Source organism: Anolis carolinensis, chromosome 4, assembly GCF_035594765.1.
Source record: "Anolis carolinensis isolate JA03-04 chromosome 4, rAnoCar3.1.pri, whole genome shotgun sequence".
In the NCBI taxonomy this organism is placed as follows: domain Eukaryota; kingdom Metazoa; phylum Chordata; class Lepidosauria; order Squamata; family Dactyloidae; genus Anolis; species Anolis carolinensis.
Genome location: NC_085844.1, coordinates 184,229,439 through 184,248,953, shown reverse-complemented (window position 1 = coordinate 184,248,953; position 19,515 = coordinate 184,229,439). Strand labels below are relative to the sequence as shown.

The 19,515-nt window shown below is 37.6% G+C and overlaps 2 protein-coding genes across 4 annotated transcripts in view; one reads left to right on the top strand and one right to left on the bottom strand.

The window, feature by feature from the left end:
* Positions 1–11,051, bottom strand: part of LOC100558935 (uncharacterized) — a 36,969-nt gene extending 25,918 nt beyond the window's left edge. The window contains exon 1 of one of the 3 annotated variants that reach the window (XM_062978365.1): positions 10,909–11,051. The gene's annotated coding sequence lies outside the window, so the exon portion shown is untranslated. Of the gene's footprint in view, positions 1–4,375; positions 4,488–10,908 lie in introns of those variants that run through there. The other 2 variants (XM_062978369.1, XM_062978366.1) reach the window with 2 other exon arrangements.
* Positions 49–17,270, top strand: mmachc (metabolism of cobalamin associated C). Its single transcript, XM_003220262.4, has 4 exons — positions 49–294; positions 12,201–12,395; positions 14,986–15,138; positions 15,507–17,270. Exons 1-4 carry the CDS (start codon positions 214–216, stop codon positions 15,846–15,848), a joined length of 771 nt encoding a protein of 256 aa, XP_003220310.2. The 5' UTR covers positions 49–213; the 3' UTR covers positions 15,849–17,270.
* The last annotated feature ends 2,245 nt before the right edge of the window (positions 17,271–19,515 follow it).

Here is a 19,515-nt window from a genome sequence, read left to right as displayed (position 1 = left end):
CATTTCCCAGAAGGCATTTCGCCACCGGGGGGAAAAGGTCTTGGCTTGGATGATTTGTGCGTAGGCCGGCAGCCATGACACGTCCAAAGCTGTTCTCCACAGGGACTTCAACTCCCAGAAGCCTCAGCCACCTCAACCAATTGCCAGGAATTCTGAGAGCTGTAGTTCGAAGGCGGGGCCTGCGGAGAAGGGCGGGCCCTGGCTGTTGGCGGCATGGAGCCGCGCGTGGGGCTCCTGGAGGAGAGGATTCGGGCGCCCCTGGACCGCCTGGGGTTGGAAAGCTACTCATTTAAGGTACTGCTTAGACCAGGGAAAGGACAGCGACTAATAATAATAAACTTTATTTGTAGACTGCTTTATCTCCCCGGAGGGACTCAGGGCAGTTTCCAAAACATATGGCAAACATTCAATGTCAATAAAAAACATAACAGATTAAATCACAGAAAATAGAGCAGCCATTACTATAAACTTAATACCAAATAGATATTTAACCAAAAATAACAAGACAATCCTAACAGATTTGTTCCCCATTATGTAACTTACAAAATAGTACTGTATCTTTTTCTATGCAACTCTGTGTGTGTGTGTTCAGTTATGACAATAAGCTTCAAACCAAAGTAATTGCATATTTGTTATTGATTTGGGAGGTATCGTTCCCATGCAATCTCCGGTTTATTCCACTTTGCAAGATGCATTTAAAATGTCCCGGTTTCTCATCCCAAATTGTAGTTTTATGTGGGTTTTTAAAAATGGTTTCATTGGATTTAATTATACATTTTAATAAGTTCGGAATGTATTGCATGATTTTTAGTGTGAGCTGCTCTGAATCTCCTTTGAGAGAGAGAAAGGGGGATATAAATGCTACTAAGAATGCGAATGCCAATTATGCGAATAATAATAATAATAATGTACTAATAATAATAGTTTGGTGGACAATCCTCTCTCCAGCGCCCTCTGACGGCCTCCGCCCAGATAATAGAACAGTATCAAACTTGGTTTTTCTGGGATATCCTGCAGCACATTTTGCTATAGTTTTTCAATGAATATCTCATAGAGTCTCAACTAATTCACCATAGTTTTTGGTAGCCACAAAAATGAAGTTTCTGGAGTACACTACTTTCAAAGTGCGTACTGCACAATTAAACAGGAAGTAAACATTTCAAACCAAGGACAGATTTTTTCCCCAAATGTTGTTCAGTGGCAAGCCCCTTCTGAACAAATCATGCTAAGAAATGCCTGTGATCGGGTCGCCTTAGTTTAGGAAGTACTGTAAGGCACACAGCTATAAGTAATACCCATTGAATTTGGATTTGAGCTGATTGCTATAAGTTTTTATGACATGTTGCTACTAAAATGTATAAAAAACATCATGCAAACTTTTGAAAGTTCTGGCTGCTTCATCTGACAAAGACATTGAAAAACATACAGGAGAAGAAATTACGCTATGTAACACAATTTCTGTTCCTGGGTTATAAATGTCATTTTCTAAGTTCTAATTAGTTCTATCATCAAAACATAGGAAAAGTTTATTAAACTGCAAAAACTTTGTTTTTGCGGGACATCCTGCATCACATTTTGCGTTTGTTTTTCAATGAATATCTCATAGAGTCTCAACCAATTCAACATAGTTTGTGGCAGCCACAAAAAAGAAGTTTCTGGAGTATAACAACTACTTTCAAAGTATGTAAGTACTGCACAATTAAACAGGAATAACACTTTCAAACCAGGAATAGAATTTTTTTCAAATTTTGTTACATAGTGTTGTTATTATTTACTTTATTTATACCCCGCCTTTCTCCCCAAGGAGACTCAAGGTGGCCAACAGCCGTACATTTTGATCAAATTAAAACAAAGCAAATACATTTTTTTAAAAAACAAACACAATTAAACTGTACTGTGTGTGTTAGGTTAAAATACAGTTACAATACAATACATACAATTAAAATGCATTTAAAACACACACAATCCCCCCCAAATCCCACCCACAACCTCCTCAGCAACGTGCCCCTTCTCCAAATGGCTGTAGCAGAAAAGTCTTGACCTGCTTGTGAAAGGCTACTGGGAGAAGAAAAGTGAGAATGTTACAGTCACCAGCCTACATTTTGTCTCAGATCTTATTTCTGTTGTCAGATAAGATGGTCTGAAGTGATATCTTTCCTTCTTCGCCACATGAGGACTAGCAACAAAGAGCAATAAAACATAAGGGATAAAATGTCAACTCCAGTAACTTCCTCTGAGATCCAAGCAAACTCTGTCCTGTATAGGGTTCACGGTTTCTTTCTTAGGCAGAGAATAAAGTTTGTGACATGAGACTACACTTGATATACTACTTTACTGAAGAATTATTGTATGTTGTTTACACATCAGATCTTCATGTTTTACTACTAATTACAGAATTACAGAAGTACACATATCCTGTCCTGAAGATTGTATCCAAAGCCAAAGTTGTGAATTACCCCTGGGATTAAAGTATCCTAGTAAAGGAGCAGTGATTGTACTTTTAAAATACAAACAGACATTATGCTAGAATAGATACATACAATAGTGTTTACTCGTGGAAATGGGAAGAGCATGAAAAATGTATCAAAAGAATTTCAAAAAGCCATCAAGATTGCAGCCTAAATGGGAAATATAGAATGCTGGGAATGTGGCCAATAATAACTGGATGCAGTGATGAATATCCGGCACTGTTCTCTTGGAAGTTAAAGATTAATATAGAGCTGATAATTTACTACTGTGTCCCACCTGTGACTGAAATAATAACCAGAGTAAAAGGAGGAGTCGTAGTTCCACTCTAGGGTCCACTAAACCATGGTCCTTTTTCTTGCATGCTTTAACTAACCAATATTCATGTAAACATTTCTGGCTAGAACATCTTCTGGAAGATTTTTGTGGAATTAGCACTTTCAAGGCGGGGGTGGGGTGGGGTGGAGATATAGATGATAGAAACAACCCGCTTGTCATTTTCCAAGACCTAAAGTACCAAGACCAATTAAAGTATTGTAATAAGGCCTTTGGACCTTTGCAGGGAAATTAAATACATAAAATCACAACAACATTTTGCTAACTACAGCTGTAACTGCTAAAAGTTGGAAGTGTTTAAATTATTGAATTTTGAACGTGTAATACAATGGACTGAAAGGCAAAACATCTTATTTTGCCCTTCTTGTCTTGAGTGAAAGTTGCCTAACTGCAGTAGATCTTTATTTTCTTGGTTAGGGAATCTAGTCTAGATGTGGATACTGTGGTTCCTTGGTTTGGTTCTGATCTGCAATCAGCTTATATTGTGGCCACTATCTCAGCTTCAAACTGGTTTGCATTTACTCACTACAGTCATTTGCCTCATTTCCGGCAAAGCTCCTTTATTCATTGCCTTTGCTTCAGTGCTGACTGAATGGTTCATCGCAGGGGTAATAAACAGGATGCTTGACCTCTCACACTAACTGAAGGATCTAGTGCAGGGGTCCCCAAACCTTTTAAACAGGGGGCCAGTTCACGATCCTTCGGACCATTGGAGGGCCGGACTATAGTTGGCCACCGAGCAATAAATAATAATAATAATAACAACAACAACAACAATAATAATAAATAAGAGGGTTGGAAGAAACCCTTTGGGCCATTGAGTCCAATCCCCCTTTGCCTTTGTGCACCGAAAGCACAAGCAAAGCACTCCTGACAGATGGTCACCCAGAATCAATGTTAATAATGATGATGATGATGATAATAATAATAATAATAATAATAATAATAATAATAAAGAGGGTTGGAAGAGACCTCTTGGGCCATTGAGTCCAACCCCCTTCTGCCTCTGTGCACCGTAAGCACAAGCAAAGCATCCCTGACAGATGGCCACCCAGCCTCAATGTTAATAATAATAATAATAATAATAATAATAATAATAATAATAATAAGGATTGTAAGAGAAGAAGAGACCCCTTGGGTCATTTAGCCCAACCCCCTTCTGCCCTTGTGCTGTGGGGGCCGGATAAATGGCTTCGATGGGCCACATCCGGCCCCCGGGCCTTAGTTTGGGGACCCCTGATCTAGTGTGTGAAACTGTAGGTCCTAAATCCTTGTGTGTACCAGGTAGACCCGTTCCTTCCCATTTAGAACCCAAATCTGATGCCAAGTTAAGTGAGTTAGGAAGAAGCAAAGAAACAGCTTCAGTAGAAACTTTAAAACAAGAGCAACAGAGCCAGAATGGGATGTGAAATCAGGACACTTGAATAGGATTGCCAGCTTTTGTATCTCAAGAGTGTCGCTGTGCCTTTAAAGGCAACCCAGAGTGACATGTGCTCCTTTACCCAGCAGCTCCATTCCCATGTTAGATCTGGCTTCACTTTCTTATATAATTTTCTGTTAAAAATGCAGAGACCTAGATGGGACAAGAAGTCTGACAATCTTATGGAGAAATGATTGGACTTGAAACAGCTCGGTGCTTCAGTCAAAACCATTGGATTGGGAATGGGAAATATCCTTGCATTTGCACCTGTTGAAGAGACAGGGAGAATAATGAGTAACACACAGGAGTCACAATATATGATCACTAGGTCTAGATCCGTTACAGCAAGTGCTTTGAGAGAGGTAGAGAGTACTGCTATTTAAGTACTCTCCTACCCTGTTTCCCCAAAAATAAGACAGGGTCTTATATTAATTTTTGCTCCCAAAGATGCACTAGGTCTTATTTTCAGGGGATGTCTTATTTTTCCATGAAGAAGAGCTCACATTTATTGTTGAACAACAAAATGAACATTTATTATATACTGTAAAGTAGTTGTCATCACAAACCAGCATAACCAGACAAACTATGAATCCTATCAAGAATTTCTTGTTACTACCATTATTTACATGTACAACAATCTATGGTACCTCTTGCAGTTTAGGTTTCACAAGGTTTCCACGCTGATTTCTCTCTATTCTAGTTTCAATGTAGTCATGAATGATGAATAATATAATATACTATAATAATAATATGATAATATAATAATAATATAATGATATACAATATATTAATGAGATAATATAATATAGAATATAATAATAACAGAAAATGATAATAATATGGTATTAATAGGATAATATAATAATGGGATATAATGACAGAATAGCATAATAATATAATAATAATAGGATAATATAATAGAATAATAGAATGGAATAGAATGATATAAAATATATTAATAGGATAATATAAAATGGGATATAATAATAATAACAGAATATGCTAATAATAAAATAATAATATGATAATATAATAGAATAATAGTATAGAATATAATGATATAAAATATATTAATAGGGTAATATAAAATGGAATTTAATAATAACAGAATAATAATATAATAATATGAAAATATAATAGAATAATAATAGAATAATAATATAATGATATAATAATAATAATAGAAAAATATAATATAATGATTTAAAATATATTAATAGGATAATATAATAATGGGATATAATAATAGTAACAGAATATGATGATAATAATATGGCAATAGAATAATAGTATAAAATAATCAGTTTCATGGCATAGGATAGGAAGATGAGAGGAGAATCCCAATGCGTCCTGTACCTTTAAGGAGCCTTGGGGACGAGTGGAAAGCCCTCTTCCTTCCTTCCCTCCCACCCTCCCTTGCCCTGGCTCCAGGAGCCAATCAGAAGCCTCTGGGAAGCAAGGCAGCATGGCCAGGAGGGAGACGGAAGGAAGGAAGAAACGGCAGCGCAGTAGCAGCCACGGAAGGTTTTCAAGCCTCGGCTGGGGGTCAGGCAAGGAAAGGCCAGCCAGGGAGGGAGGGAGGCACAGAAAGCAAGCAATTTCCCTCCCTCCCTCCGGAGTGCTGGTTCTGCCCGGCAGCCATGCTTCCCAATGGAACTCTGCTGCAGCCTTAGTTGCTAGGTCTTACTTTCAGGGGAGGCCTTATATTTGGCAATCCCCCCAAAACCCTGCTAGGTCTTATTCTTTGGGGAGGTCTTATTTTCGGGGAAACACGGTAGTACCCTTGCCTGGCTTCCCTTTTCATTTGTGGGGAAAACTGTAATCAGTGAAATACTTAACTTTCTCCTTTGTGGAATCAGAATGGAATTGATTATGCAGCAGTTGTTAGTTCTGTTTTTTATGGCTAGCTGTGATCCTGCAAGAGAAAGCAGTCCCAAGTGTTTGGCTAGCAGAAGAAGTAGATGGGAGTCATGTTTATCATATATGTCATATCATTTATCAGGCATGATTAAGGAGGACCTTCCAGAGTTTGCTGAACTATAATCCTCAGCAACTCTAGCCAGATATAATGCAATAAATAAATAAATTCAATAGTCAAAAGGGTTCAGACTAGTACAATACACATTTTTCACAAATTACAGAGGGGGCAGTGAAAAAGACATGGAAAATGCTTGCAATGGTTATACCTTGAGTTATTAATTCCTCCCTTCCCTTGCTTACCTGTGTGCTTTGTATGCTGTCAGTTCCATATATGCTAATCGTCATCTGTGAGGGTTCTGGGAGAAAAAAGATTAACAGTCCTCTTGTTTTATATTTGAGACGTTCTTCCTTCTTGTATTGCTTGTCCTTCCTCTGTAGTTCTCAATTCCATCTTTGAAGTTAAGCCTTGTTTGCTCTAAGCGTACACAACAGGATATCAGAGAGGCATTACCCCCGTTTTTCTTTCATCTGTGGAATGGCTCTTTGGTAGAGCTTTATAGAACGATATATGCTGAGATTGGGTGCAAAGACAGTCAGACTCCAGTTCTCTGTTGTTTTTTACATTGGCAGAGTAGGGAGAAGACTGTATCTTCGATTCAGCAGGGCTGGGCTAAGAGGCAAAGGGAAGATGGCACTCTGTGCATTCTTCGTAGGAAAACAGGCTTGATGAGCAATTCCTTCATAATTAGCAAGGCAGCTATGTACTGTATCACACTCAAGGGTTGCAGGAGAGTTTAGATGTGGAGAATAGTCTGTATGGCACACACAGCTTTGTCCCATAAGAGTGGGAAATGGTCAAAGCACCATCAGTTGACATAGTTGAATCAATAAGCAAGGCACTTGCTGCACTCTGCACAAAGGGAGGGCAAACTCTATTTTGGCTCTTCATAGAACTCAATGAAAGTTATTTTTAAAATTCCCCTCATTCCTTTTCTTGACATAAGTTGGTATCAGTACACTGACAAAGGAGCTGGAAATCACCTATTCAGTCTGAGGCCTGTTCTCCCCAGTCACATTCTTCTTTCTGTAGTTTTTTAAAACCCCTTTTCTGACATAATGTCATACCAGACTATTTCCTTTTCTTTTTCTGCAGAATCCTTGGTAGTGTCAAATTCTTGAGATACACTGTTGTTGGGCATTTGCACCAAATACTCAGCAGCTTAACCCAGTGCAATTCAAACAAAGTCTTGTGCCCCCTGTAGCACACAGGTCAAATTCAAAGTACTGGTAATTTAAATAAACTAAGCAGAAGCAAAACCTACTGGCAGAAGCAAGATAGAACCCTCACTGCAATAAGAAGCATTTTAAAAGAATTGAGATTTCTGCACAGCTACCTTTATGATATTATGGTGATTATTGGTGAAAGGAGCTCCAAAAAAGACTCCTAAAAATAACTTTTGAATGTGATGGATTTTAATTATGCCTTTTTATTTGTTATATGCCATTTTGAGTCCTGAATTGGTGAAAAGGTGGAGTAGAAATGATCATGATGTCATCATCCAAATATAAGTTGGGCATATTTGGAATTAGGATATTGGTATAATATTCTTGAAACTCATGAGCAGGAAGCTCATACATTCACCTCTGGCAACATCATATTTTGTAACTGATTCCACAAAACTTTAACAAATTCATAAATAGTTATGAAATAAAAATACAAAATGGTCAAATAAGAATCTCTTGAGAGCAGTCACAAATATACAAAATTAAACATGACTCAAGGAACAGAGTTTCATTCCAACTTACCAAGATAAGAGAACATTTCATTCACAGTACAGTACAAGTCATTCGGTAGGGAGAGAGAAATCTATCCGATTTATATTTACATGTTCTTCACATTGTACTTTAACTAATTGTTAGAGAGATTGTGGGATAAAGTGCTATCATGGATAAGCCAGATAGTGGGGGAAACGCTACACTTCAGGGGAGCTCTATTAATGATTTCTATATTCGAAAGTGAGAATAAGAATCTGGTAAATAAAAATCTTATACCACTCCTGTTATGTTTTGCAAGACTCAAAATAGCGAAAACCTGGAAAAAGTTAGAGAATCTGACGAAGAATTGGTTAAACAAGATATAGGTGGTAACTCTGTTAAAAAAGGTAACCTATCAATTAAGACTGGCAAAAGGTGAGTTGAAATTTGATAAAACTTGGAAACCATTTACTAGTTTCATGTGTAAAAACAATTGTAAATTTAAATCACCAAATATCCAAGAAAGATTGTGGTTGAGTAATTTATGAGTACATTACAATAATGTTATGTAATTTATTTATTTATTTATTTACAGCATTTATATTCCGCCCTTCTCACCCCGAAGGGGACTCAGGGCGGATCACATTACACATATAGGCAAACATTCAATGCCTTTTAACATAGAACAAAGACAAGACAAACATAGGCTCCGAGTGGGCCTCAAACTCATGACCTCCTGGTCAGAGTGATTTATTGCAGCTGGTTACAGCTGGCTTGCTCTCCAGCCTGCGCTACAGCCCGATAAAATTGATAAAATTAGAGTAATGTAGAATTGGCAGTGCTGTGCTTTTGTAATGTTATGTAAGTAATGGTTGGTTGCGGGTATAAGTATGGGAATAGAAGGTGAGATAAGATATTCATATTTTATTTCAAGTGTTTAAATAAAAGTATTGAATAAGAATTTAAAAATTAAATAGAAAAAACCCTAATTGTTAGCTGATTTAATAGGAGCCCCCGGTGGCCAAGGGGATAAAAGCCTCGTAACTTGAAGGTTGGGTTCCTGACCTGAAAGCTGCCAGGTTCGAATCCCACCCGGGGAGAGTGCGGATGAGCTCCCTCTATCAGCTCCAGCTCCATGCGGGGACATGAGAGAAGCCTCCCACAAGGATGGTAAAACATCAAAACATCCGGGCGTCCCCTGGGCAACGTCCTTGCAGACGGCCAATTCTCTCACTCCAGAAGCAACTCCGGTTGCTCCTGACACAAAAAAAAAAGTGCTGATTTAATTGACGATTTTGTAATTTTACTAAGAAGTGTTAAAATGTACCATAACCATAGTATAGATGACATCCCTGTTCATCTCTTTCCCAACACTCAAATTTAAAATAAAAGAAATAAATTGATATTCATGCATTTTGTGCACATTAGTATGAAACAGTTTCCTTCATTAGAATGAATCACTGAGCAGCAGTAAACCATCACAATGTATCCTCTCAGTTTTTTCACCATGCCTCTTTCACCATATAGTTACTTCCATAGAAAAAATATTTCCTGGTACCTTAATCACAACTGCCTTAGTATTTGTCTGGAGACTGATACAGTATGACTCCGTATCCATGGGGGCTATGTTCCCAGACTTTACATGAATACAGAAAACCATGAATAACAGTGAACACTAATGAAATGAAGGACTTCTGGCACAAGAATATCATAGAGTCATGCTGGAATACCTAGAAAATGCCTAGAGAGACTATATCTTATTGGATATGGATAAACAAAACTGTCGACCAGTCCTGCAGATACAGGGGTTGTACTGTATTTACTATTTATGTGTATTAAAACAGGGATTTGTCTTGAATTATTGGATTGGTATCCAGAAATAACAAAGAATGCCTGACACTCTCTTGAAAAAATTAAAGCATAGCATCTCACAGATAGATGATGATCTTATTGTTACTGTTATTCTTCTGTTGAAAAGCAGCTTGTGAGGAAAATCACCAAGGGATTTACTAGACTTTGATTTAGCAAGCCAGATTTTTATTTGTTTCGGATTTGACATCCAGTCATTGACTTCTGTAGGTGTATAAGGAAAGTGAGTTGCTTTCTCTGCAGCACTAGGAAAAGAGTGAATGAAAATGTTTGTTCAAACTATGAGAAATATAGCCATGCTAGTCACTGTAGTTTTGCTACTTGCTTATATGAATAATAAAACAAATTGAGAAGCCCTGTTTACTTTATGGGAGGTGCCTGGCTCTTAGTTCTAATTACCTTGCAATGCTAGCTTCTGTATGTAGCCTAACTACCCTTGAATTGACTTTATACTTGGAGCAAATGATGACTTGTTCATGTATCATAAGAGCAGACATTTAGGAGGTTTTGTCAACAGAGGGCAAAGTGAAACCAATCAGTTTCCACTACTGAGAGGGGATACATTCATATTAATTATTCTTCAGCCATACACAGGAGTTTTCATTTTGCCTGAATGATTTTCCGGTGAAAGAACCTTTAAACCTTTGAGCATGCTAATACTGCAAACCTAAATACATTTCTCAGGAAGAAAACTCAGTGGAGCGTAGGGTCAAATGAGATGCAAAGGAAGCAAACATATTTTTAACCACAGAAAAGCCCCAGATATTTTGTCGAAGTGGTGTGATTCTGATTTGTAATAGCTAAAAATGAGTGTGTGGGGCAAAGAGTGCAGAGTCATTCCTCCTTCTGCATTTTTTTCCCTGCAGATGTTTTTCCTATCAGCTGAGTTTTAATACCAGAGTTCACCTTGACTTTGTGAGTTGTGCCTGTAGCAGAGGGCTATAGAGAGGAAAATGGAAGATGTGGCATGAGCTCTATGCCTCTCCCAACACATACTGTAGATATTGAGTTCAAATCCTACCTCCTACCTACCTGCATGATTGCAGTGTTTATATATGGAAATGTACAAAACTGCCACCAGTGCATCTAGTTGCCCTCCTAGTTCTAAGTATGCATAAAAACAGTATTCATGTGACTCTTACCTGTCTCCATGTAGCACTTCCAGAACTCTGTTTGTACTCTCCTGCTCATGACCTCTGCTGCTTGTTCTGCCTTCCAGTTCCTGATCTTTGAGCACAACTCACATGGCTAAACTGAAAGTCCATTGCCTTTGCATGCTACTGTTCACAACTCTTATGACATCATAAGGAGCAGGCGTGGTGTGTCATTACCATGTATCTGAGGTTGGATTGTGAACTCTAAATTAATTGACTCCAGCTCATAAAAGCTTGATTTTTTTACTGTTGACAATAGAAATCAAAATTAGTATGAGAATGTTATTTTTTTTTAAAAAAAATGTATTTGAAAAGGGTTAAAGATCTTGGCTTCTTTTAAAGCTGGTTTCCCAGATTGGGCAAACAGAAAACTTTGAACTGAAGCTATCTGCATTCCATTTAAAACATTCCAGGAATGGTGGAAAAGAAAGGAACAAGATGTCGGAGCAAAAGGCACATCCACATCTCAGCTTATTAAACTGAGATAATTTGTGTGAACACAACCAATGGCTTGCAGAATTCACTGTTTCACTTATTTATATATATGTGTGTGTGTGTTTATATAATTTACAATAATATATAATAACTATAACATATTGTAAATATAATATTCATATTATATTGTAATACGATATAATACTAATAATACAATATAATATTAATTATATATATTTTACATGTAATATTACTAATAATATTACAATATATTGATACAGTACAATATAGTAATTTATTACCAGTATTGTACTATGCTAATATAATATTGTATGTAAATTTAATTTGTAAGCCGCTCTGAGTCCCCTTCGGGGTGAGAAGGGCGGCATATAAATGTAGCTAATAAATAAATAAAAAATAAATATTTATAATTATATTTGGCAGCTGTGGCTACATAAGCATAATATATACACACACACACATTTTAAAAACAATATTAAAATGATAAATCTCTGGTTAACACATAGTTTTCTGCCCACTGATTTGGGCCCCTGGGATAGAACCAGCATACTATCATGTAAACCAATGGTTCTCAACCTGTGGGTCCCTAGGTGTTTTGGCCTACAACTCCCAGAAATCCCAGCCAGTTCACAGCCAGGTTGTGAACCACTGGTGTAAACCAAGGATAGCTGGGAGTTCTCTGTAAAACATTATGCAATTATTTCCTCTGTGTGAACCCATTGTCTGTACTGCTCAGACAGCAACCCTATCGAGTCTAAAAATTCAGGCTACATCTTCTAATGATAATGTATTTGCTTGATTATTTTTTATTATTTTTTCTGAAGGTAGGATGGTACAATGCAGTCCTTCCTCCAGCTTTTCATTTGCCATACTCGGAGAACACACTGGCATTTGTGGTAGTTAGTGTTCCCGCAATGTTCGACAAAGCCTTCAAACCGTTCTTGAAGAAGCACATGCTGAAAAAGATTCATGACCCAATAGATCAATGTATTTCTCATCACCTCTTGCTGGTTCGAGAGGTAAGTCATCTTAAGACATTGTTTCCTTCTGTAGATAAAGTGTAAAAGCAACCCTCCTGGACACCATGGTAAAACTCTTGACTAGTCCAACCTTCTGTCTCCAATTGTAGATATTCAGATCAGGATTTCCTTTCATACTGGAAGAGGGAAATAATGTGTTAGGATGTTGTAATGTATATGTTTTTCTAGTTATTGGAATTTTTGTTCTTGCTTGTCACTTGTATATAATAAAATTTAAAATTTGAAGGCAAAAAAGATTTCCTTTAATACTGGAGGCAACAAATTACTATGGGAATGTGACTTTCAACTCAATCTATATATATAAAAGAGTGATGGCATCACGGCAATTCACAAAACAACAAAAGTACAGGCCCCCCAACCTCAAAATTTGACAACCCAACCCATCATCCACGCCTCAAGGTTGATACAACAAAAAGAAAAGAAAAATAAAGTCCTAATTAGAGGGAGAGCAATAATTTTTTTTATCCAATTGCTGCCAGTTTAGAGGGCTAATCTCTGCCCACTTGGTTGCATAGCAACCAAGGGACAGCCAGGTTTCAGTTAGGGGACAGGCAGATTTAGGCCTCATTTAGACTTCTTCCACAGATTATCTAATTTGCACTGGATTATATGGCAGTGTAGACTCAAGGCCCTTCCACACAGCTATATAACCCATTTATAATCTTATATTATCTGCTTTGCACTGGATTATCTTGACTCCACACTACCATATAATCCACTTCAGTGTGCATTTTATACAGCTGTGAAGACGGAGCCTCATATAATCCAGTTCTGAGCAGATAATATAAGATTAGAAATATACAGTAGAGTCTCACTTATCCAACGTAAACAGGCTGGCAGGATAAGTGAATATGTTGGATAATAAGAAGGGATTCAGGAAAAGCCAATTAAACATCAAATTAGGTAATCGTTATACAAATTAAGCACCAAAACATATTATACAACAAATTTGACAGAAAAAGTAGTTCCATGCGCAGTAATGCTATGTAGTATTTACAGTAGAGTCTCACTTATCCAACACTCGCTTATCCAACGTTCTGGATTATCCAACGCATTTTTGTAGTCAATGCTTTCAATATATTGTGATATTTTGGTGCTAAATTCATAAATACAGTAATTACTATATAGCATTACTGTGTACTGAACTATTTTTTTCTGACAAATTTGTTGTCTAACATGATGTTTTGGTGCTTCATTTGTAAAATCATAACTTAATTTGATGTTTAATAGGGTTATCCTTAATTCCTCATTATCCAACATATTCGCTTATCCAACGTTCTGCCGGCCCGTTTATGTTGGATAAGTGAGACTCTACTGTACTGTATTTACAAATTTACCACTAAAATATCACAATGAATTTAAAACACTGACTACAAAAACATTGATTATGAAAAGGCAGACTGCGTTGGATAATCCAGAACATTGTATAAGCGAATGTTGGATAAGTGAGATTCTTCTTTAATATGAAATAATTACTGGGATAGAATAATGCAGAACAATATAATCTCTAAAACCAGGACAGTAAATAAACAGGGGAATTCCACACAGGAAACAATCAGGGCCAGCTAACACCTCCCAACAAAGTATTCCCATCATCAAAGTCTGGCAAATCCTGTTTTCTCAGGGCCACAGACAGTAGAAGCACATAAAATATCGCAAACAACACCACTCTGAAAACAAGGGAATTCCAGACAGGAAACAATCAGGACCAGCTAACACCTCCCAACAAAAAATTCACTCAGGGAGGAAACAGCCAGGCTTTAAAGTTGCAAGGCCATTACATCCTAATCATTTTTCCTAATTGCAGCATTCATACTTGCCTCCAACAAACAAACAAAACCAATCAGAAATATTGTTTATTCACAACCTTTAGGAAATAATATCCCCTGATGGCGCAGCGTGTTAAAGCGCTGAGCTGCTGAACTTCTGGACCGAAAGGCCACAGGTTTGAATTGGGGGAGCAGAGAGAGCCCCCACTGTTAGCCCCAGCTTCTGCCAACCCAGAAGTTAGAAAACATGCAAATGTGAGTGCATCAATAGGTACTGCTCCGGCGGGAAGGTAACGCCACTCCATGTAGTCATCCCACATGACCTTGGAGGAGTCTACGGACAATGCCGGCTCTTCGACTTAGAAATGGAGATGAGCACCAACCTCCAGAGTAAGACATGACTGGACTTAATCTGGGGAAAACCTTTACCCTTGACCTTAACTACCACCAATTCCTCAATACTTTATTTCCCATACCACCAGACTTCGCCACAGCAACGCGTGGCCGGGCACAGCTAGTGATTCTATAAAATAGATCCATACAGAAAATGAATAAATACACATCCATAAAATTAAGCCAGAAAATTTGTAATCTGCCTAACATATGTTGAAACATCAGTCTGAAGCCAGATTGTACAATCATAGAATTGTAAGAAATCTCCATGGCAAACGCCTGCAATGCAGGAACACATAATCATGCATATACATGTAATGGCATTGTGATTGTTGACAACACATCGTATCCTGGGCTTATTTTTATAGGAAATGATGAGATCTCTTGCACATTTTTTAAAATTCCAGAGCCTTGCTGACTACCAGGTGGACATCATGTATGACTATGAAATGCTGCCCAATCGGAAGCCAAAATTCTTAGCCCAGACAGCAGCACATATATCTGGTGCTGCTTACTATTACCAGAGGAAAGATGTGGAGCAGGATCCTTGGGGAGAGAAGGTGAGATTCTAACTATGACTTGAGAAATAGCATTGATTCAAAAAACTAGTAAAATGTAAGAGAGCAAAGTGGTGGGTATGTATGTAAACCATAAAATGATGTTCTCTTCATTTGAAACTTCTAAGGTTTTTTTGAAACTGCTTTCTGTGTGTAAGAGCAAAGTTTCATGAACCCAAGGGCTGAAGTGTGCCATAAATAGAGCCTAAATCGTCTTACTAAATGATATGCTTGCCTCAAAATGGAGCTTGCTAAACATCTTAGTCATATTTATCTCCCATAACATCTTGCCTTTTTGGTACAGAACGACCTCATGCTTTTAGGTTCAATTTTCTTTTCTTTAGATTCAATTTGCTTTTCTTTCTCTTCAGAAGATCTTTGGTGTGTGCATCCACCCCCGTTATGGAGGTTGGTTTGCTATCCGGGCTCTTCTGGTCTTTCCAGATGTGGAGGTGCCTTTCTTGCTCCAGAATGCTCCTATTGATTGTGTGAGAACAGAGAAAGAAAGAATAGAACTTTTGGAGAAGTTCAATTTCCACTGGCAGGACTGGAACTACCGGGACATTATTGAAGTGAAGGAAAAGTATTCAGAAGAACAGAAAACCTATTTTGCAACTCCTCCTGCTGAACGGTTGAAACTGCTGAATCTGAGCAGAGGTTTGCAGAGAAACGGAGTAGCTGTCTTCCCTGCAAAAGAGGAATGTATAGCTTAAACTGCCATTATTATGGAGACAGGGTTTGCTACTTTACTTGGTGATTTAAACAGAAATCTGGACTATATCTAATAAGGAGTAAACCCTTCTTGAAGACATTTTCAAAGAAACAAACCCTGGATTGTGCTGCACCATTAATATCCCTGAACACCTATCTGTTCAAGAATAGAAATATTGTCACAATTGTTTTTATCATTAATATTATTTATGTCCAAATGTAATTTCCTAAATATATTTGGGGACTTTGTTCCTTAAATTATATTATTGATTAGTAATTTAGGGGTGTTTTTATTTGTGACACATTGATACTGAGTCTAAATTATTTTCTTTTTTCTATAAGCTCAGGAGAGACTTTTTTTTTGGTATATTGCACATTTGTCTATCCAGTTAAGGAAATGCTTTGGAGGATGTTGTTCAGTTATTCTCACAGTCTGTGTTATTCCAGGTACTATACTTTCTGTTAATTCTCAGCTTACATGGTAAAGCTTTGAAATCCTTTCATTTTGTTTCTATGGTCCTTGCTTCCACTCTTGTTCCAAGCACTAGTGACATTATCTGACTCCTGTGATGTAATATAGCCAATGAGTCTATAAACAGAGTAGACATGAAGGAAGCAAAGTGATCTATCTCTTTTCATTGCGATTCCTGTCCGGCACAAGGCACTTTGTAAAAGGAAGGCATCACTAGGAATAATACAACAGGAATTCAGGTGGAAACTACCGTGTTTCCCCGAAAATAAGACAGTGTCTTATATTAATTTTTGCACCCAAAGATGCGCTAGGTCTTATTTTCAGGGGATGTCTTATTTTTCCATGAAGAAGTATTCACATTTATTGTTAAACAAAAAAATGAACATTTATTATATACTGTACAGTAGTTGTCATCACAAACCAGCATAACCAGACAAATTGTGAATCCTATCAAAAATTTCTTGTTACTACCAATATTTTCATGTACAACACTCTATGCTACGTACATTTACCGATCCTGTATGCTCTGGTTTTCTGTTTGGCGGGCATGCTTCCAAACAAAAACTTTGCTAGGTCTTACTTTCAGGGGAGGCCTTATATTTAGCAATTCAGCAAAACCTCTACTAGGTCTTATTTTCTGGGGATGTCTTATTTTAGGGGAAACAGGGTAGTATATTCGTGCCTAGAGCTAAATCCTTTAGTGCTGACACATATGTAAGTTTAGTGCTAGGTATTTTTAGACATTATTGACACAAGCCTGCCTTGCTGCTAACAAATAGTATGAAAAGGCAGATTATGGTAACAATGACAATAGAAGCGGTCAGCACCTAAATTTTAGTCCTAATGTCTAGGTTCTGTAAAACGATTAGAAAAATAATCAAATCCATGTTTGTAAGTTTACAATCTAAATATATAAAGAAAAGCCAATAAAAACAAGACAATCAAGACTCTATTTTTAAAGCATAAATGTTTTGTCAGTGGGCAACATGGCCTCTGAGGGAATCCTTTCTGCATGAGAAACAGCCAAACGGCAATGGCCCCATCTCAACCAATGCTTATTGTGTCATCTCTTAAGGATCAGTGATGCTGCACCTTTCCCTATTGAATCTTAAGGTACATTTTCAATCATCATCAGCTCATGTTACCCCTCATCACCCCACCCAAGTTTCTTAGTGTCGCCTCATTCTTTTATACAACATTGTTTGCTTAAGTATCAAACTGTATGTCTTTTGGCTGGGCACATTTGAGTATACTAAAATTTAGAGCAGACCTGCACAATTGATGGTCCTCCAGGTGTTTTGAACTTCATCTCCCAGAATTCCTGTCCATTGGACAAGCTGACTAGGTCTTCTGGGAGTTGGAGGCCCAAAAATCAGGAAGGCCACAGCTTGTAAAGGCCTGATGTAGAGTGTGGATGTTGAGTTTTGAAAAGCCCTCACTTAGTGTTTATCTCTCTTTGTCCATTTTCATGCAATTGAGTGAGAGTTTGGCAGCTAGATTGCTGAAGCCTCACCCAGGTATTACTTTGAGGAATTTCTGTGGCTTATCATTCAAAATGTTGATGTCCACTTTCAAGCAACTTCATTGATGGAAGTGGCTTCATTGCATATTTTAGTGTTACATGATACCAGGCAGAACCTGGGAGGTTAATACAATTGTTTCAATCTTCTGCAGTTCTGCGTGAAGCACATATTGGAAACTCCAGTTATTTTGTGACAGGTGACTACTGGTATTAGCACACCTCAGTGATCCTGACAGAATTTTGCGATCTGAATCCTACACATTTTAAAATTCAGTCTGACTCACTGCAAAACCCACTTTTGTTCTTCTCAGTTTGTGTGGCTATGGAAGAAGACAACTTTTCCCACTAAGCTATAATACATAGAATAACATGTTTTATGTAGAGTTAAGAGAATCAAAGATTTCTTTGAGTTTCACCAATAGTATTTCACTCTGCTTCTCTCCTGATATTACTCCAAAACAAAGGCTCACTATCAGTGTGATTACATTACACTACAACAGTGGTTCTCAACCTGTGGGTCTAGCAAGGATAATGTTACTAAGAATATATTATTTGATATGTACAGTAGAGTCTCACTTATACAAGACTCGCTTATCCAAGCTTCTGGATTATCCAAACCATTTTTGTCGTCAATGTTTTCAATATATCATGATATTTTGGTGCTAAATTCATAAATACAGTAATTACAACATAACATTACTGCGCATTGAACTACTTTTTCTGTCAAATTTGTTGTATAACATGATGTTTTGGTGCTTAATTTGTAAAATCGTAACCTAATTTGATGTTTAATAGGCTTTTCCTTAATCCCTCCTTATTATCCAAGATATTCACTTATCCAAGGTTTTGCTGGCCTGTTTAGCTTGCATAAGTGAGACTCTACTGTATATTGAAATGGTAATGGATTTGGATATTATTCTACCAGTGTTTATCATAAAAACATACTTTAAAAAAACCTGTGGGTCACCAGATGTTTTTGCCTTCAACTCCCAGAAATCCTGATAGCTGGTAAACTGGCTGGGATTTCTGCGAGTTATAGGCCAAAACACCTGGGGACCCACAGGTTGAGAACCACTGCCCTACAACCATCAGTTTTAATGTAAGACTGCAAACTGTGTCAACATTGCAGCCACACACAATAAAATTCTCAAAGGCAATGGGAAAAGTTTTAAAAACCCTAGATTTAAACATATCATTTATTTATTTGTATTATTTCTATAGCTTAACTTTTCCTTAAGAAATTACAGTTAGTATACATTATTCCTCTCCCATTTAACCCTCACAGCAACCCTGCAAAGTGGAACATGCCAAATTGTCTTTTGTCTTAGGCTGTCTGTCTTAATGTATGTAAACACCCTCTTTCAATTCATTTTAACTTCACTGCACAGCCTCTCTTGCCAAGCTATAATGACTACAGAGGCTTCATATATATTCTGCTGTTCTGATTCCCAACCTGCTACACTTTCCTCAAGAGCTGGTCATGTTTCATTCAGTGCTCCCTTTCAGGCTACAGTGAGCCAGGCTCACAAAAACCATTTCCATGTGAAAATCTAGGATTTGAAAGGGGTGAAATTACATTCCACTGGCAAGATAGGACCCATCTTCAGCTGTGACTCCCTCCCCTTTCCAGCAGCTGTTTGGCTACATGGGGCTCAAATCCCTCTGCATTAAGAAG